At 42.4% G+C, this 19,361-nt stretch overlaps 10 protein-coding genes and 1 non-coding gene across 11 annotated transcripts; 5 read left to right on the top strand and 6 right to left on the bottom strand.

The window, feature by feature from the left end:
• Nucleotides 1–697, bottom strand: VCUG_01516 (FCP1-like phosphatase, phosphatase domain-containing protein; the record flags this gene model as incomplete). The annotated part of the gene is made up of 1 exon (XM_008076343.1): nucleotides 1–697. A coding segment is annotated over exon 1 (693 nt), but the record flags the coding sequence as incomplete, so codon positions are not given.
• On the top strand, nucleotides 119–1,035 carry VCUG_01517 (uncharacterized protein). Its single transcript, XM_008076344.1, has one exon. It carries the CDS (start codon nucleotides 721–723, stop codon nucleotides 1,027–1,029), a length of 309 nt encoding a protein of 102 aa, XP_008074535.1. The 5' UTR covers nucleotides 119–720; the 3' UTR covers nucleotides 1,030–1,035.
• A 236-nt stretch (nucleotides 1,036–1,271) lies between these two features.
• On the top strand, nucleotides 1,272–3,578 carry VCUG_01518 (uncharacterized protein; the record flags this gene model as incomplete). Its single annotated transcript, XM_008076345.1, has 1 exon — nucleotides 1,272–3,578. One exon carries the CDS (start codon nucleotides 1,272–1,274, stop codon nucleotides 3,576–3,578), a length of 2,307 nt encoding a protein of 768 aa, XP_008074536.1.
• On the top strand, nucleotides 3,562–4,047 carry VCUG_01519 (uncharacterized protein; the record flags this gene model as incomplete). Its single annotated transcript, XM_008076346.1, has 1 exon — nucleotides 3,562–4,047. The coding sequence occupies one exon, from the start codon at nucleotides 3,562–3,564 to the stop codon at nucleotides 4,036–4,038; it is 477 nt and encodes a 158-aa protein (XP_008074537.1). The 3' UTR covers nucleotides 4,039–4,047.
• A 181-nt stretch (nucleotides 4,048–4,228) lies between these two features.
• VCUG_02813 lies at nucleotides 4,229–4,302 on the bottom strand. Its single transcript has one exon. It is a non-coding gene; the product is annotated as a tRNA-Val (tRNA).
• A 2,616-nt stretch (nucleotides 4,303–6,918) lies between these two features.
• Nucleotides 6,919–7,310, bottom strand: VCUG_01520 (uncharacterized protein; the record flags this gene model as incomplete). The annotated part of the gene is made up of 1 exon (XM_008076347.1): nucleotides 6,919–7,310. One exon carries the CDS (start codon nucleotides 7,308–7,310, stop codon nucleotides 6,924–6,926), a length of 387 nt encoding a protein of 128 aa, XP_008074538.1. The 3' UTR covers nucleotides 6,919–6,923.
• Nucleotides 7,311–8,055: 745 nt separating this feature from the next.
• On the bottom strand, nucleotides 8,056–8,603 carry VCUG_01521 (uncharacterized protein). The gene has a single exon (XM_008076348.1). The coding sequence runs from the start codon at nucleotides 8,495–8,497 to the stop codon at nucleotides 8,063–8,065; it is 435 nt and encodes a 144-aa protein (XP_008074539.1). The 5' UTR covers nucleotides 8,498–8,603; the 3' UTR covers nucleotides 8,056–8,062.
• Nucleotides 8,604–10,644: 2,041 nt separating this feature from the next.
• VCUG_01522 (uncharacterized protein) lies at nucleotides 10,645–11,736 on the top strand. The gene has a single exon (XM_008076349.1). It carries the CDS (start codon nucleotides 10,672–10,674, stop codon nucleotides 11,731–11,733), a length of 1,062 nt encoding a protein of 353 aa, XP_008074540.1. The 5' UTR covers nucleotides 10,645–10,671; the 3' UTR covers nucleotides 11,734–11,736.
• Nucleotides 11,737–12,591: 855 nt separating this feature from the next.
• VCUG_01523 (uncharacterized protein) lies at nucleotides 12,592–13,059 on the top strand (the record flags this gene model as incomplete). The annotated part of the gene is made up of 1 exon (XM_008076350.1): nucleotides 12,592–13,059. One exon carries the CDS (start codon nucleotides 12,592–12,594, stop codon nucleotides 12,907–12,909), a length of 318 nt encoding a protein of 105 aa, XP_008074541.1. The 3' UTR covers nucleotides 12,910–13,059.
• An 844-nt stretch (nucleotides 13,060–13,903) lies between these two features.
• VCUG_01524 (uncharacterized protein) lies at nucleotides 13,904–14,526 on the bottom strand (the record flags this gene model as incomplete). The annotated part of the gene is made up of 1 exon (XM_008076351.1): nucleotides 13,904–14,526. The coding sequence occupies one exon, from the start codon at nucleotides 14,524–14,526 to the stop codon at nucleotides 13,924–13,926; it is 603 nt and encodes a 200-aa protein (XP_008074542.1). The 3' UTR covers nucleotides 13,904–13,923.
• A 315-nt stretch (nucleotides 14,527–14,841) lies between these two features.
• VCUG_01525 (uncharacterized protein) lies at nucleotides 14,842–17,222 on the bottom strand. Its single transcript, XM_008076352.1, has one exon. It carries the CDS (start codon nucleotides 17,153–17,155, stop codon nucleotides 15,665–15,667), a length of 1,491 nt encoding a protein of 496 aa, XP_008074543.1. The 5' UTR covers nucleotides 17,156–17,222; the 3' UTR covers nucleotides 14,842–15,664.
• Between the last annotated feature and the right edge of the window lie 2,139 nt (nucleotides 17,223–19,361).

Consider the following 19,361-nt stretch of genomic DNA (forward strand, 5'->3'; position numbering starts at 1 on the left):
TTCCTCACCCCCACAGTCAACCCCAAAAAACGGTCGTATCATCACCAAATTACCACAATACTCCCAAACATCTCCCCTATCATCAATAACAACCACCATATCCTCTCTATCACCAAACAACCGCTCCAATCTCTTAACAAGCACCTCATCATCACGTGTTACGATCCTATCACCAAACAACGATCTATCCCTGTCAATTACGTTCGTTATTTGGTGCACATACTCCGATGTGCCCATGGTGTAGATGTGCATGTGGAACATTTCATTTAACTCGGTGAGGAAGGTGTGGAGATGGGGACGAAGGGTTGTTTTCATGGTTGTTGATGCGAGGGTGTATGTGAACGAGGAGGGGAGCGGTTGCCTTGGCCGTGCTTGTAATAGTTGTTTGTTTGTGATGCCCCTACCACCACACTCACCGTTTCTATTCCTACTGCCATTGTCTCCTACTCTTCCTCCCTTAACCTCAATGCTGTGCAGTATTGTTTGATCCAGGTCCACAACCAAGATCATCTTCTTCTTTTGTATCAGCTCATCCCTGTACCGCACGTACATACCATCAATGGTACTTTTATCAACCCTCAATCGACTGTTGCTGTGCAATGCGTTATAAAATTTTGTATTTTCTGTGTCTTGCACTTCTTGACCGCACAGTGCGCATAGCTTGTTCAGTTTTATGGGGTGCTGGCAGGGCATGAAGGGGGGTAAGAGGATGGTTAAGAAATGGGGGTAGAAAAAGGGGATGAGAAAGGTAGGAATGAGGAAGGTAGGGATGAGGAAGGTAGGAATGAGGAAGGTAGAAATGAGGAAGGTAGGAATGAGGAAGGTAGGAATGAGGAAGGTAGGAATGAGAAAGATAGGGATGAGGAAGGTAGGAATGAGAAAGGTAGGGATGAGAAAGGTAGGGATGAGAAAGGTAGGGATGAGAAAGGTAGGGATGAGAAAGGTAGGGATGAGGAAGAAGTGATAAAAAGCAAAGATGAGGAAGGAGCTGGAACACACCGCAAATTACCGATCCTATCCTTGGAATAAATGGAAATTGTTGAAAAGATGAGCACTTTTACATGCCATGGGCACAACAGCACGGTATACCATACGTATGCTGCTTATCATATATTACAACTTAACCATGTATGTACCGCTATGCTCACATAATACCAAGTATTCTCAATTATTTTCAAAATGCCGATTATTCTCCATCCTCATCACCTCCCCCCGCTCCATACCACGTAATAAATCACAACAAACAAACAAAACAAGCCATTCCACCCCTCATGGACATCCCAAAAAACAAATGCAACCTGTCAGTCCTGAAGGACCAGATAATACGGCTGGCACGTAACAAAACGATATCTGCCGTGAATTTGTACGACAGTATTTTTGGATTGAACGGGTGTTTGGATGCGGTCAGGGATACGGTGGTTGGTGGTGTTGTGGAGGAGTGTTTGTGGTGGTATGGGCGTATTGTTGATGGGTATGAGGGGCATGTGGAGGAATGTGGGTGTGTGGAGGGGGGTAGTGATGACGGTATAGATGGTGATGGGGTAGTGATTGACAGCAGGGATGGCAGCAGGGATGGCATCAACACGGTAAAGGAAATTAACACAGGAACTAGTACGGTAAATGGTAGCAGTGCTAGCGTGCCTTTTGGTGCAGCGCACCCCAACGCTGCTCCTTTTGACGACCGTGCAATTGAACGGCTGCCACCCGGTCCGTACATAAACACGTGCACCGCTTCTCCCGCTGTTCTCAAGGAATTGATCCGCAGATACGCGCACTACTTCGATGCATTCAGCTCATTTATCTCGAACCTTTCAGACCTGTGCTTTCTGCTCAACACGGAGCGCTGGGATGTGTACGAGATGGGCATGGACATGTGGCACGCGCACGTGCTCGACCGGCTGGTGCACTTCGGTGATGCGGTGTGCACCACCGTGCACGTATCGGACAGTGCACCAGATCACAACGATACACACGCTCTCGTGCACGTGTTGCACGCATTCATGCGCATAAAAGTGGAGCACTCCACTTATTACGCATTAACATACGAGCATGCACTGTTCATGCGCATTAATGCGCTGTACACTCGCGTGGCACTCACGTCCAACTATGCGCATGAAGCGCAACGTATAATAACGCATGAGATGGCGAACAGGACGTGTTACATGCTGCCCGTTTCATTCCCAGCACACAACCAGGCACTCATCAGCCACTTCGTGCTGCCGTACTCCGCCCACATAATTGAGCAATGCATTCGGTACTTTGATGATTACCGAACGATATACGAGCTGAACGATGGGCGCACGAATGCGCTCTTTGAGCGTGGAATGGCCGCGTACTTACGGAGCGTGCGTATCGATGCGTTGTGCATAAATGAGCAGTTTGAGCGCATGATTGCTCATTTTTGGGACAGGACGGGTGTACGGACTGTTGTTGAGAGGTACAGGATCGTGGTGGTGGAGAGGAACTGCAATGTTGAGAGGATGGTGCGATGGATTGATGGGCTGGTGGACGGACGGGTGGAGAAGGAGGTGCTCTTGGATGGTGCTGTGAGTGATGATGAGCTTGGGTTTGTGGGTGACGGATCAGGACCGGATGGTATCACCGGCATGAACAACCACGTAGACACCAATGACATGTGCATAAACAGCAGGATAAATGCAAATAGTACGTGCATAAATAACGAGATACGTGCAAATGCAGGCGATGCCAAGCCGTTCCATCCCACCATTCTGCAGCCTTTCCTCAAAATAATGCCATACACCAACACGGACGCCTTCATCCACTACTACGAGAAGAAAATGATGAACCGTTTGCTATCGCACGTTGTGAACGTGAGCAGAGAGCGTGAAGTAATGGAGCAGCTCAAGGCGTACTTTATGCCCAACCTGTTCAGGAAGTGCGAACACATGCTGGGCGATTTGATACGTAGCTATGGTTTGATGGAGGAGTATGAGCGTGGGAATGAATACGTAGCGGGTAGAAATGCGTATAAGAGGTTATATGTGGGGGCAATACCAAATACTGATAGTATAGTTATGCATAAACAGAATAATAGTGATAATAAGGTTGTGCATGGACAAGATAAGAGTGATAATAAGGTTGTGCATAAACAGAATAATAGTAATAATAAGGATGTGCATAAACAGAATAAGAATGATAATAAGGTTGTGCATGACTCATCAATCAACACGATAGTACTTAAGCAACCGATACACCACAGAATACTTACAAGTCATATGTGGCCGTTCACACCACGAGGTATAAAATACCCCCCGCTACACGAGCTGTCAGCCTTCAAAGCGTTCTACTCCGCAATGCATAACACGCATAAACTGGTTTATGATTACGAGCTGAGCACGATGGACGTGCGCATTGGCAGCGTTGTAATGCGCATAAATTTGGTGATGTTTGCAGTGTTGAAGAAGGGGCAGGGACGTGTGAGCGAGTTGGTAAGTATGATGGGGGACAGGGAGTGCGTGCTTGATAATGTGGGTAGGATGGCAGAGGAAGGTGTTATTGTATTGGATGGGGATGATTATGTGGTGAGTGAGTGGTTGTGTAATGGAGGGGTGTGGTAAAGGAAGTGCGGAGGAGTGTGGTAAAGGAAGTGCGGAGGGGTGTGGTAGAGGAAGTGCGGAGGGGGTGTATGCAAATAGCGACAGGACCGGTGCTTATAACGGTAATGAAGGAGAAGGATTGGGCACAAATATGCGCACAAAAAATGAAAATAACCGGCAAGGCATCGATAATGAACTATGCCACCGATTCGTTCACACAACGGACACCTACAAAATAGAAAAGGACCTTACCGCCGATCTAAAGTGCTCTAAACCACGATCAACACCGTTCAGCAAGCAGAGCACAAACAACAACAGCATAGTGCTCTCAAGAATATGCAGGCTGATGAAGAGAAGAAAGGAGATGAGTGAGAATGAGCTTGAACATCTCATTGGAGAGGGTGTGGATGAAGGGTTAAAGGTTGCGGTGGAGAAGGGCATTGTGGTGTACGATGACGGGAGATATGTGTATGTGCCCTAGGGTGCCTGACAGTGATGTGTGCCATACTGTTTTTGTTCATGTATTGCATGAAGTGAAATTAATGCTGAACACGATTTGTAAATAAATGCTATAAAGTACAGTTAAGATTGTTATGCGTGCTTGTGTAGAACAGGATAAGCATAATGCATAATTGAGAGATTGTACGGTGCGTGTAAATGGCAAAAAAGTGTGTGGTGACTCGGAATTGAACCGAGGACCTCCCGCGTGTTAGGCGGATGTGATAACCGACTACACTATCACCACTTGCTTGGTCAAAACATGGCAAACTATAATTATGTGCTGTGTTTGAAATGTTTATGCGATGAGAGAACGTATTTAACGAAAATGTGAATGGTGGGGTAAACGTTGATCGTGCTGCGTGGAAAGTAGCAGAGACTCACCTTTTCTTAGGTTGGTGTGGTAAAGGGCTTAACAAGAAAAGTAGGTGATAGTAGTACGGCTTAGGCGTGCTGTTGGGTATGGAGTGAATGCATAAATACCAAGTGCTGGTCAGTCCAGTGCACCAGAACAGTGCGTTATTTAGGTGCTGTGGTACGAAAATATAAGCAAAAGTGCGTGTAAAGAAAGGAAAAGTATTTGATGCGTTTACAAGCCTTTAAAAATAAATGTGCAGCACAGCAAATATAGAGAAAGGATATTTGCAAAATAGGAGGTGTGCACAGTGCTACTGAAGAACTGAAGTAAAAAACGAATAGCACGGAGTGGTGAAGAGAAGAATTGTGAACGAGTGGTTTAAATGCTGGTTGGCAGCATGGTATAAATCATTTTGAGGTTACTTTCATCAAAAATGGTTTATTCATCGGCATAAGGAAAGGAACTAAATATTTTTAGTGAGAATTTCTTTTCTTCTCATAAATTAATTGCTTCTATGTGCCAATGTTTGGAGATAGTTCGCAAATGCAGTAATTTTATTTCCTTTGCAGGAAATAAAATGTTAATTAAAATACCACCATCATGAAGTAAAGCAAAGCATTTTAAGCACGTATTTACTGTGGATGAGGTGCGTAAAGCAATTTTAACACTTTTGAGCAAGCAATGTAGAAAATAAAGAATTTAAAGTATAAGATACGGGGACTCACGAAAAGGAACAGATTATTGAAACGGGCAGCAGTTCATGAACTAAAACATAATTTGGTACTAAAATACTTTTATCGCATCACGGTACGGCTACGTTCTGTAAGAAAAACAAATTCATTTTTCACTGCAAACGAAAAATTACCGCACGTTCTAACCAATGCGGTCCTTTCCAAGAAACTGCAACCGTGCACACACTTGCACTTTTACCTCTAGTTGAGTGCCGTGTTCTACACGCTGCTCAGTTTGGTTAGAGTAACCAAAGCAGCACCAAAATTAGTAATTGCACGCAATTACCGTGCCTGCACCCCAACAGTTCTATCAACACGCAGTTGCAAATCGTGAACATCCTCAGCGGTAAAGCTGTGCCATTTATAAATTATCAGTGCAATTTCTTAGCCCTTTTCATTTCCTACCCGCACTATTTTAGAGACATGCTCATTTTTTTTACGTTGCCACTTTTTATTGTGCTGGCCGGCACAGAGCGAAAGGTAACACAGGCATACGACGAGTTTGTACCGCCATACGGCTCGCTAATTTACGGGTACAGCGATGGTCAGGTGGAGAAAAGCAGGATGGTATACGGCAGAGACATTGTTGTGAGGTATTAAACGTAGAGCTGCAGGGCAATTCAAATAAATCATTACTGCGCAGCATTTTCACCAATTTATTGCCGTAGAGCTGCAGGGCAATTCAAATAAATTTACCGATACAAACACTAAACGAAAGTAAAATGATTGGCACGTTAAATTAATTACCATAGATGCGGTTCATTTCTTTTCGCTAGCACCCGTTGGTTTACCTCCTTCATCAACCGAACATGGTTAAAAATGCGTTTGTGGCTGGTGAACTGGAAACGCCCTCTTGCACGTAAAGCGCAGTTTAATAGAAATTAGCTTTTAGAGCCTGCATTGGGGGAGTGGTTGGAAAAGTAAAATGGTCGTACGAGGAGGTAAGCAAACTATTTTTAGTGGAAGAAAGGAAAGATTGGCGTGTTAAACAAAAATACGAACAAATACCGCTGGGTAGGCAGTGGGCCCTTGCTCCGTGTTGCAGACGGAAATAGCGCAGCAAGTGCGGCATAGCAGCAGGCACTACCGTTCGCAAAGAAGATGCTTTAATTGGCGCAAAAGCGTGGACAGCATTCGCAGATCTAAGCGATGGCTGGCATGCAACCAATCGCGGTGCAAGCCACACCCGTAACGGTCTACTCCGCATCCAAGTACCTGGCAACATCATCCGCATCAACCTTTACAAAAATGCAATCTGCCTGTTCAACTAAAACATTGTTATCAGGAACGGTGAAACTGCAGTACAAATCATCGGACAGCTTTACGGTTGCTGAGCTGCAGAGTTTTTCTAGGCTTTTGGTGAGTTGCTTGGCGGAGGGCCGTACGTAATTTTTACGCAACATTTTTACCGGGGTGAAATCCTTTGAAGCAAAAATGAGTGTACGTTTCGTTTTGAATGGTTGATTGTTTGAGTAAACGTACGTTTTAGTTGGCAGCCCTGCACAGACACGCTCTTCTGATCTTTTGGTTGAATGTGCTTGTAGAACACGTTGAGAGGAGTGTGGCAGTTTGTGTGATGGCAATTGAACAGAGCTATAAAAACGCAAGGAAAAGCTGTGCAACAGAATAATATTTAGTGTACCGTACGGTAACAGCGAACCGAAGTGTTGAACAGCTGCGGTGCGTCTGATACGCTTGGGACATTGAAACGTATTTATTTAATTAAAAATATTATGCAGCATAGTTTTTACCATTGCTATATCACGCTTCCTCTTCATTTCACGTTTTTAACACCTTCCTCCTCATTTCATGTTTTTCAACATCTTCTTCTACATCTTCTTCTACACCTTCCTCAACACTTTCTTCTACACCTTCTTCAACACCTTCTTCTACACCTTCCTCCTCATCATCATCATCATTAAATTTAACCGTTAATCTCCGCCACACTATCGAACAAGCCGCCACAGCAACAATACAAATAAACAGCAAAACAGCAATCACTAGATAAACATAATCACATCCTGCAAAAAATCTTTCTATCTTCTCATCGTATTTGGCAGTGCAATGAACGAATGACGTGACGCTGTGAAGTGGTAAAAGGTACTGCGGAATTGCTGCGCGCTGCATGGGCACACGTTGTAGGTCCTTTAACGTTTTGAAGTGCATGGCTGGGCCACTTTTTTATTTTTTTATTTTTATGGTAAATGCTCAACAAATCGGTAATTGGCACTGTCATAATCTTAAAATAGAAGACGGCTCAAAGAATTGAACCTGCTCGGTGTGTTGAAGATTGTGTGGAGGTCGTGAATGGATCAAAAGCATCTTCTGTTCACACATTTAGAAATTTAATGAGCTCGCAGACATTTTTGATCAAAACCAAGGAATAGCGGGGACGTTGCCTCGGCAAGAAATGTGGTAGAAACGTTGATGTAGTGTGAATATCAAATAAAGTTACATTTACTTGTCATTGTACCGTGTACGAAGGCAGTATGGATCAAGACAACCAACACTTCACAGCAATTACAATATTACGCCATTACTGCGGTGCACTGCCGGTAATGGTGACACGCCAAATATTTTTAGAAACACTCAGTCCAAGTAATTCCGGTATCCTCCAAAATAAATGTTTGCAACTGTTCAAATTGCTGCTCTCGGTGCAATTCAGTAGCAAATAATCCTTTGCATAGCAATAACGTAGTTGTGGGCCAGAAAAGCATGTTCTGGTGTGAAGAGGTAAATAAACGTACTCCAAAAAGAAATTAATTTGGAACAAATACGGCACTGCAAAACATTGAGTGGTAATTCCGATGAGACAGGCTTTAACTCACAGCGAACAATGCGTGAAACGCAGAAAATGCTCCTGGTCATACACAGCGATTCACCATTAGAACAAAAGAATTAGCAAATTAATTTACTGCTCACTTATCATTGCAACTCTCATAATCACTCTCAGTGTCTTCATCACACCAATCAGCAAGAGACGTTGTAACATTAACAGGTTTACTGCACAGCGCACCACGTACTTGGTTATGATCGGAACTGTGCTCTTTACTCTCCTTCTGCCGAACCATGTCTTTGCTTTCATGTCTTGCACGACTCCTTTGCCTCTTATTCATCACATTTTCACATATTTTCATCAGGTAGTACACCGAGCACCATAAGGCTGCGAACAACGCGCTAATGACCAAGAGAAATGTGCAAAAGTTCGTAGTATTGCCACTAAAATCAAATATTGACCATTTCTCTTCGTATTGCATCGAAGGAGCCGAGAAATCACCAGCATAGCCATTTGTATGTTCACTGGGCCGAACATAGCTCTCTTCATCCAATTCCAACAGCTCAACATTCAACATAAATGCTAAAATATGCTCACTTAAATACTTTTAGCATGCATTTGACACGTTCTTCTCTTAATTTTCACTAAATGAACGGTTCTTTCCCTTCAACTTTCTTCTCTTAATTTTTAATGGCTCGAAAGGGGCATTTCCAGCCTTTTTTTAAACGAAGTAATCTGCCTGGTCCTTGATCCTTCGGTATAGTCTCCTCAGTACGGTGGAGCAAAACTAAAAAATTTTATTACTGATGTACTGCGCAGAGCGTGCATTTACCGGTGTACGTGCACATCGTACTTTAAGCCAGCACACTTCCATTTACGTAACACGTCACGTTGCACTTTCTTAATTTTTGACGAAGCATTTTCTTTTTGAACCTGAGAGGCGTTTTGACAGCATGAGTGTTAAACCACTCTCAATTCTGATGAAAACTTTTTGTGCACCTGTGAGACACCTGCATATGCTACACCAGCAAATTACTGGGACGCATGCACCAATTCATATTTTATAGCCTAAGTCTTTCCCTAAATGCTACACCTAGTAAACACCTTTTACACGAGCCGTACACTCAGTCAATAACCTACTTTAATAACCAATCACATTCTACCATCCCTAGCTCATGGTGCACCACAACCAAATCAAATCAAATACATTCTCTCTTCGCTCTCATCATCACAATCCACACCACTCTGCTCTTCTGAGCAGCTGTTACTTTGTTCCTGCTCCTCCTCTTTATTTTCATAGTTTCGATCAAAATAGAACGACAGCAGACAGGGCGTGCATGCAATGGCCAAAATAACGGCCCAGAACAACACACACGACAAAAAAATCCATAAATGTTCAATTACATGGTCAGACAGTGTTGTGTTGCCATTTTGAAAATCGTAAGAAGAACGGATAGATGAACCGTTGCTCTCTTCACTGTGCACGAATGCACTGCTAGTGGCAGTTTCTCTTTTACCATTAAGGCTGTCGTGCTGTTCCTTTACATCCTTTCACTCGTTTTTGACACTTTCCATAAAAACGTGCTTGCTCGCCATGCTGGAGTTACGTGGTTCAAATTTGAAGACCAGCAGCACAACCGGGCTTGTACGTCTTTACCGCGACAGATGATCATAGCCACGCCGATACGGCACGTGTTAGAGGATGAAGAATGCAATACGTGAGGTATACGCCAATCAAACAGTGTTTGTCCAATTTAGGAGTGTTTACCACCTGTCAACACGAATTGACCTGTGCCCCGTTTTGTATGCTCAGCGGCATCAGCCGGTGTAGTGCTAAGAAAATGCGAAGGCGCCACAATTTCTTTTAGGCATCGCATCCAGGTAAAAATTCTTTTACGCCGTGATACGCCCAAGTAATTGTCAAATTGCGCCAATTTTACTCGCACCGAACAGCATCTTTCCCGTTATGAGCATGATCACACAAACAGCGCTATTGCAGCGCATTCATTCCGTATCCGTGTGTTATCCTGCCACACTCGTTGAACTGCCGTACCGAATCTGCTCAGTGCGTATCATTGCCATAAAAGCTTCAGCATCACTGCCCGTCTTGCTGCCGTAAGATGCGGTAACCGCAAAACGTGCCGAGAACGCACCCGTTCGATTCAAGGCATCATAAAATTAATTTAATGGTGGTTTGTTAGCTATTTGTGTGCATGTCGGTGTAATTTCAGCTTCGTGCTCTTTAACTTTGCTCTTCTACGGTAAATGCCAAAAATGGCTATAATAGGAAATAGGCTGTGCAGGTGTTACGCAAATAGAATGTGTGAGAAAAATATACTTTTAATGGCTGTACTGTTAATGACAGCCATAAATGTATAATCGTGCACCACGTGGTACCACCATAACGAAGAACTGTGAATGTCACGGACTGCGCACTGAAAGGGCGCGGTGTAGAAAATACGAAATTAGAAACTGCTTTAGTTCTGATGAGAGCACTGGCAGTTTATGTATGAATGATTTGAATGATTCGTTAGAATGAACTGGATGTGCTCAAGCGTGCTCTTCATTGCACGTACATGTCATCAGCTAGGACGTCTTATTCTCATCTCATCGCCACTTCTCTCTAAACCGGTCAAAAACGCAGTTGCCGTACTGCCCACCACCTCTCAATTTTTAATAACATCCACACAATTTTAAACAAAACACCACCCCCCCAGAAAAGTATCTCAAACAGTTTTTCATCAGCTCGCCATGTCCATTCTAAGAAAAACCGTAAAAACGGATAGAAAACTCATCGAGTTCTTTTCCAAGCCGCACACCCTTTCGCTCCTAGTTCTCCTCATATCCGTGCTGATATACCATGCATTCAACATGCCCAGCAATCCCTACAAGTCTGCGCTGTTCTCATCGTTCCTGGTGTTCAACGTGATCGGCATGCTGCAGTTTACCGACAGCATATTCAAGCGGCCCATCGCCATTCTGTGGCGCTGTGTAAAGGCAAGCAGCATATACTACCTGGTGATTCTCGTCCTTATGTTCTACTTTGAGAAGGAGGACATGCGCAGAGCGCTGAGCTACTTCTACACCGAGCTGAACGTTCCGCTGCCACAGCGCTCGTACGCTACGCATTGCGAGATCAACATGCGCAACGTGATCAACCAGATAGACGTGTTTGTGCCGCTGCACATTTTTGGATGGTTCTTCAAGACCCTTCTGCTCCGCGATCGCACGATATGCTGGATACTGAGCGTGCTCTTCGAGTTTGCGGAGTACTCACTTCAGCACCAGCTCGACAACTTTGCAGAGTGCTGGTGGGACCATTGGATCCTTGACGTGCTCACCTGCAATTTTCTGGGCATTGAGATGGGCATGCTGTTCATCAAGCGGATGCGTGTAAAGCGCTACGAGTTTATAAAACTGTGCAACTCGTTGAAACGGTACGTCGCAATTATAACGCTCATTGCTTTTATCCTGGCGGCAGAGCTGAACGTGTTCTATCTCAAGTTTTTGCTGTACATCCCGACGGAGCACAACATCAATCTGTACAGGCTGCTCATTTTTGTGCCTGGCGGTGCACTGGCCGTGAGAGAGGCATTCGAGTACTACGCGACCAGTGAGAAGATTGTGCGTGGGCAGCTGTGGCTGTCAATGGCAATCGTGTGTGTGGAGACAATGGTGGTGGTTAAGTATTCGAGGGGAGTGTTTGTCAGGCCCTTTCCCAGAGTTGTCGTGATGGGATGGTGCGCGGGGATCTTCGTTATCGTTCTGGGCGGTCTTTTCTTCTTTTTAAAGAATAATAAAATTCGTGGTTGAGAGATGTTTTCCTGAAAGATGTTTGTCTACGCATGTGCACGCACAGAGCATGTTAAAAATAAATTTACAGCCACGGCAGTTGGTGAATTTGGCCCATTTTTGATTGATTTGGTCATCGCTACGGTATCCTGAAATTTAAGAGAAACGGTGCTGGGTGTTCGGCAACAGCGATTTTTGCTCAGGTGCTGTTGCACGAGGAGGTAACCAAGCGTACTTCCTGTGACAGACAAGGTTTGTCGCTTAGGAAGGGCACTTTGCTCAATGCTGACGCAAAAAAGTAATATTTTTGACAAGGATGGTGTTTTACTGTGGAGTTGGCGTGCCGTGGCGCTACCTCGAAATAGTAACGGTTTGTTGTACCATAGGAGGGACACCTACAGCAAAAAGGTTGTAGCATTTTATCTTAACGGCATTTGGTCGAGCAAACCATTTTATTTTATTGCAGAGCTCAGTTTCGAACCAAAAAATTAGGCAGTGAATCCATAATATTCATTTAAAGGCTGCTATGGAAATTCTTAATCAGAGGAAGGAAATGAGAGTTGCTATCACGCGAGCTGAAAACCGAGGAGCATAGCTTTGGATGTGGTAAAGTGTTTTGTTGCAGTCTACGCACGTGCTGGTTCTTCAGAATTCTTATTAAGGCTGTCTCTCGCTGTGTGCTCACTTGCCTTGGGATATCTTTCACTAAACGAACGCATCGGAGAGGATCGCTGGACCATCTTGATACATGAACATAAAACATTTGCCTTTCAGCTTTATTGACTTTGTTTCTGCAAAACCGAAAATGTACCATCTCATCAGTTCCCTGCCAAACGGGTCATCTTTAAGTATTTTTAATTAATTAGCCCCTCACAATCGATGTTGGCAGAAAAAAGCTACACCTCAAAAAAGAAGTACAAAGCATGCATGCTCTGTTCGGCGTTGATACCCATTCAAGAGCTGAAGAAAGAGGGCTGCAAGAACTGTAAGAACGCAAATAGCACCTCTTACAGTTACAAAGGGTTGATTGGTGTCCTAAAGAAGGGTGGATGGGTCGAGAAATGGCAGCGTATTGATGAATATGGCGAAGGATTGTACGCGATGACAGTTGAGGGAGATCCGGATGAAGAGGATGTGTGTGCGATTGAGGATGAGGGAAGGGCGTATTTTGACAGGAACGAATCGTTCAACATTTAAATGGTATGTTACCAGGTTGCTTGGCTGTTCATATGAGGAGTTATACGCAAAAAATAAATTTGTTGTATTGAGCAGTTGGTCAATACGTGTTTGGCTCAATACGTCGATTAAACATGCGAAATATTTCCGTTTTACTAAACTTGTTGTTCCTATCACTGCCAAAAGCACTTGAACAGGTAACATTTCTATTTTTTCAACAGCAGCTTTGTTTGGTGCCACCTTGCGTTCACATATTCTGTTCAATACGCTTAGGGCCAATCCCAGTCATAGCCCTTAGCACCAACGGCCTAATTTAACACGTGTTGAAATGTAGGATGGCCCGCGAACCCTTCTGAGAGGGCACTGGTATTTCCAATTGCTGCCAATCCTTCTTCAAAACCAGTTTACAACATGTTTAAAGATTAGAACGCTGATCTGCATCGCCATTTAACACTTCACAACGAATTACCGCATCCCGTTTCTTAAATAATCGCTTAGCCATACCAAACACGGATAAGCCGTACAATGGCTTCACCAAAATTCATCCACAACCGTACTCAGGCCAACAAGGAAACTTCTTAAATGCATCTTCTGCCAGTACTCCTCTTTAACGCGATGATACGTGCTTCTTGCACTTCCACAGCTTGTTCTACCTTTCGCAACATGCACCTTTTAACACGATATTTTGGTCTAATAAATTAACCATTGCTGTAAAACCTGTGAGCGTGCGCATTGATCATTCATCACATTGATAATTCAGTAACGGCACACGACACAGTTCGTGTTCATTGTTCCACTCTCTTCTGCAGTTCTGTTAAACACGTCTTAGCGTGCTCCACGCACAAGGCAATGCTCATCCTCATTTTTATAGCAGAACACTGCCGGAGCATAGAGCGTACAAAACAGAAATGTAAGCAAAAAATGGACGAAGAAAACACATGGGCCTTTTACAACCCGCACGCATCACCAATAACACCAGTGCGCCCCTCGTAAAACACTCACTCCGGGACACTCCTCCTATAAAACGCTTTTTAATCACAGTAGCTTCTTCATTCTAAAGAACTTCTCGATTTTCTTCATTTGATACAAATTGACACCGACAAACACAACAAACGTGAGGAAGGAAAGGAACGTAACGGACGCAAACAGTGTCTTCTGCGATCTCATGATGGCAAACATCTTCTCCTTCTTCGCCTGTGTCCTCATAATAACCTGGTGCAGCAGCTTCTCAAATTCAATGAGCTGCTTAATTGCCGGCTCGACCGCGTGTGACTTGGCCACATCCTTATCGAACGTGTTAAACTTCGAGTAAAACGATAGTTGCATTTTTCCGGGTTCGTACGGTATGTTTGGATCGATAGGAAGCAGCTCAATGTGAATCCTGAGGTTTTTAGGCTCGTCGTTCACAAAGCTGAAGTGCGTTCTTTCGTTCGGCGTGAGATTGGGTGAGTAGAAAAGCACGCGATCATCAGAGACCGATTCGATGGTAACCGTGTACTTGCAGTTGTTGCCCTGTGATGGCGAAAAGAATCCCTGCGTGATCTGGTTGGCCAGCAGACTGTGCATATACGTCTCCACATGCGTATTCTTGGGGAGTATGTGGACGAGTGCCGTGATACAGGAGAGGAAGACAAACATTTGTGGGGGTGGGGACAAAAAAAGTTTTATCAATTTTTAATGAAGATCGGAACCGAGTAATGGAACAGAACAATGTACAGGAACGAACAAATGGGAAAATGTATAAAAAGGTGATGTTGACAAAGAGGCTGGAGAGCGTTTGTTGCGCATATTTCTAAGAAATTGCATCAGGTAAAAATAAAACAGAACTATCGCTGAAATGATGAGAAGTGCTTGCAAATTTAAAATGTGGTGATGGTTTATTTAGTACGTATGCCAAGGATCAATAGAACACGACGATTCTCGGGAGCAACCTTGCCATTCAATCGATGCGCAACCAAGAAATAAAAAATAGGAGATGTGTGTATGTGGTGGTTGGAGCGTATTAAATCGATTAATCTACCTTTTCAAATAACAGAGGTGCACAAATGGTGTTTAAACTTAACTTTTCCATATTCACCCACTTTATTGACCGTGTCGCTAGATCATAAATAAAATAATGTGCTCAGTCACAAAGAAAATATGACTTAAATAAAGATAAAAATGGCACCAACATAGCTCGTTATAGAAATGATGCCGTTCAGGTACGGTGCAACCACCTAAAAGACAATCTTATGATCACTATCGTTGAATTATCACGCTTTCCTACTGCACTAAATAAAGCACCTCCTTGAACAGCAAATACGGTGCCCTACCTACCTTATACCACACAATCAACACCTGCACTGAGCAAAAAAACATTTCTGGTCCACTATCACTGAGTGTACACATCAATCTCCATTTTATAGTAATCGTGAATTGTGCCCTACCGTTGTCGCAGCTAATTTAGTACATCATGCCAATACATGAGAAAAATACCGATTCATGAACCAAAAGCTGTTTAAACTAAGATAGATAGTAAATTACCAAGAAACTATATCTAGTGGGCAGAGCGCAGTGCTAGCAATTAAATCAATTTTTGGAAGGAGATCGATGGCAAGTAAATGCCTTTCAATTCGGTAATAAACGCGCAATTAGCACAGCGGTCGAAAGGCTGTGAAAGACTGCCCGTATTTGCAATCCAATGATAAACCACGTATTATATCCGATAAACTGGGCAAATTGCAAGAACGACGTTCAAAATGGAATTTAATACCTGCTGAGCAAGAAGCTGCTCATACTAGCGATCACCTCCCATCAAGGAGATTTCTTCCTCTAAGTAACGATTGTAGTAGAAATTCTGTATTCCAATAAAGAGGTGCCACATAGCATGCGAATCAAGAACAAAGCAAAACGGCTCAATGTCAGACGATTCCGCCATCAGACCTATAATCGTGAAAAAAACGACGTATTTGATGTACCTGTTGTGGAAAAAGACGGATTGAATGAGAATAGCGGTGAGAAAAAGGAAAATAAAAATACCTGACACGAATTTGAGAGCCTTGGGATCAAAATTGCTAATATTATGATGTACAACCGATATATACACAAGAGCAAGCAGGTTGAACAGATGTGTTGTTACTTCTTTGACGTTGCTTACCTTGAAGGACAGCAGAAGACGTACGGTTGCCGTGTAGAAATAATACATAATTCCTAAAAGTGCGCTGAAATAGTCACAAAAACGGGTGAAGCGGTTATCATCGATGTGTAGCAGGATAGAACCTACCCATGTTACGCAGCTAATGTAGTACTGGGTGGTGTAAAGGTTGTGGAGCGGTGTTTTTCTGCCGCGTATTCGTGTATGATACGCTATAACAGTATTGAACAACGATAACACGGAAAGTATGACGGAGATTATTTCGGTGCATTGCAGAATCGGCACGAATGCATAGCGGTCCCTTCGTTTGATGTTCCGTATGTTTAAAGTCCTGAGGGCTGCCAAATGAGCATGGCGCTCTTTGATACGTGACGGCGAGCGCAGGAACAGCTTATCGACAATGGAGTGTTCCGGTGCGTGGTCATTGTAGAATGATATGTAGGTTTCGATAAATTGCTCAATTTGCTCCTGGGACAATCTGTGAAACTTGAATATCTCGTGCGTGTAGTTCTCCAAACAGTACGCATTCCTGCTTTCACAGGACCTTGCGGCCACATGACTTGCTCTTGTGGTAGAACTGCGCGATATTATCTTAATCGATTCGTTTGTGTCCATGTTTTGACCATTGATCAGATATGCGCAAAACCATTTGAACAAATCTTTGAGGCAGTTCCTGAAATTTAATGTCGATTTAAAAAGGATTTGAAACCGCGTGTCATTGTTCAAACCATCGATCCGTTCGTTTCTTCCTTTTTCATCAGCTTTTGCGCACATCGCTGCTAAACTGTTCTCAATAATTTCTTCTGTCTCATTCCCGCCATTAGCCGTGTACCGTCTGCTTTTTGCCTTCCCTCGTTCCACATCTCTACGGCAATCATCCCCTACACGGTTTATGGTTATTTTGCCGAATGCATTATCGTGCGAATCCATGTTCTTGAACGTTCCAAACGACTTATTTCTAATCACATTCTTCTCCGCACACATCCCATTATCACTTGCGTGTTCGTTAACACTTTCATCTGAATTTTGTATTTCACTCTCATATTTTACAGAATCAACAAAATTTTTTACCAAAACGATGTGAGTAGCACACAACAAGCCAATTATTGCTCTATAACGCCAATTACAGTCCATTTTGACGAGATAAGAAATTTAGGGGTGCTTTGCCATTTATTGATCATTTTGTTGGGAAATGACTTTTTCATCCATTTGCAATGCGGATAAACACCAAACTTACGATGATTGATGTTTCTACGTGATGACTACGAATCACAAATAACAATATTTCAAAAGCAAAAAGCAATAAATGTAATTAACCTATTTTTGGAAGTAGAAAAAAGATTTAGTGCTTTCTGCACGTTGATTGATGTTGAAAGATGGTTTCCTCTGAAAAAGAAAACGTTAGATCGATAAAAATTAATTTGTTTACACCACTCCTCATTGCTTGCATCCTTTCTGAACTAACAAAATTTGTCTTGCGAGTTGCCGTGAGCTTTGAGGTGTATTAATTAAACAATCTTCCAAGAAAGCACCTGAAAATTTAAATAAAGCATATTTATCGGAAAATGGAATCATGATCGCATTACATACCACATTTGTTCAAACCTCATATCCCAAAAACGAATACTTTTGAATACATCTATGCAAAACTGTTATACAGCCATGTATTAGTATTATGAGTTCTTCTCAGTCATCAGCCCAGCACATGCTCGATCTGTTTGTTAGCAATTTCTATTCCACTTTAAGAAATGGTAATTTGTCATTTCATTCTCTTGAATCGCATTCAACGATTTGTAGGAGATAAAAAAGTGATCGGTTTTTTTATTAGCGTTTTTCAAATATTTTTGATCAATGCACTTTACATAAGCCTACCTTAATACACCAGGTCTTGTGAAGATGTCCCTTCTTCTATGGTCTACCGATCAGTCATCCGCATAGTTTTTACTGTAGATATGTGAACAAAGGCTCTCCAGCAAGACATAGGTGATGTATCTTGAACATGGAATGCATTCAACAGCTTTAGCCCAACTCGACCGACAAAACTGAGTAGGTTGATCACCAGCAAGATGATGCAATAAACAAACTGGTCTCCACAAAAATATGTATCAAGAGCTGTTTAATGGCAGTTTATTCAAATAATTAATATTTAAGATCTTTGTGTCAAAATTGTGCCATGATCGCTCAATATTCTTGATTATGATTTTTTGTTTATCAATCTCGCTACACTACCGCATAATGCGACATATCTTAGCACAATTCCCGGTAATTTACAATTATCACCATTTACAGGCTTTCACTGATAAAATGTGTGCCCATCATCATTTCTTCCTATGCTGTATAAGATAAAATATGTATAAAAAGACAGCTCAAAACTGATTAATAATCAGTTCTTGGACAGGTCAAAAACTTTTACTAAACATTTTTGCATGTAACAAGGAACCAGCACTTACTTCATTTCTGAAATGAACCTAGTGGTTCTTTTAAAACAACATTTAGAGGTGATTACCGAATGCAAATTATTTTTTTACCTTTACCAAAAGATCTTAAATAATATACAAAATATAACATGACATGATATTGGGAGAAATTATTTTACTTAGCAATCAAACTTTGTTCTGTACCCAATGTATATTAAATAATTTGGAGTAATAATGTATTATGGCAGCTAGAGAATTCCTGAAATCTCATCATTTACCGTTCTGTGATTGTGTATTTATATTTTCTACGAACACTACTGCTGTACGCAGTGATACATTTTATTTTTTGAGCCTGTTCACCATTATCATGCTTTGTCGTTTTGTGATCTGAAGGCTTCAAAGATTAACACAAAAATGTTGCATAGAGGAATTCGAATTATGTACTGTCGTAAATGAGAATGAATTTCGTCACTCAGCCACCAATCCTCATGTTGGTTTGCAACACTAGCACTTCCATAACTATCCCTAGACTTAGGATGCTGCTCTGCATTGTATCGTTTTTTAGCTTTGTTTAGCTTCAACACCATCTCTCAATATATTGGTACATCTTTTTCTTCTTTTTGCTGATAGCATATCAATTTGAGAGAAAACAGCTGTGCTGTAAAATTGCTACAAAACCACACAAATATTTGCATAATAAATACTAATTAAATTGATCAGACTATAATACCACATTTAACATTTTTATGTTGCTGTCATTTACAATTTTTCCAATTGCCTGTCAAAAAGATGCAACATGGTCATCAAGACCACAGTGATTAGTGCTCATTCCTAGTCAACAACCATATGTAAATATGCTATTACGATAGAATATTTCTAATTAAATACCAGTTTAGTAACAATTGTGTCATGGCTCTACAACA

Source organism: Vavraia culicis (genome assembly GCF_000192795.1).
Source record: "Vavraia culicis subsp. floridensis unplaced genomic scaffold supercont1.24, whole genome shotgun sequence".
In the NCBI taxonomy this organism is placed as follows: domain Eukaryota; kingdom Fungi; phylum Microsporidia; family Pleistophoridae; genus Vavraia; species Vavraia culicis.

What these genes read in the sequence shown, in the direction of transcription:
- VCUG_01522 (XM_008076349.1), top strand. Translation starts at nt 10,672, where the DNA reads ATGTCCATTCTAAGAAAAACCGTAAAAACGGATAGAAAACTCATCGAG.
- VCUG_01521 (XM_008076348.1), bottom strand. Translation starts at nt 8,497, where the DNA reads ATGTTGAATGTTGAGCTGTTGGAATTGGATGAAGAGAGCTATGTTCGG.
- VCUG_01525 (XM_008076352.1), bottom strand. Translation starts at nt 17,155, where the DNA reads ATGGACTGTAATTGGCGTTATAGAGCAATAATTGGCTTGTTGTGTGCT.
- VCUG_01517 (XM_008076344.1), top strand. Translation starts at nt 721, where the DNA reads ATGGGGGTAGAAAAAGGGGATGAGAAAGGTAGGAATGAGGAAGGTAGG.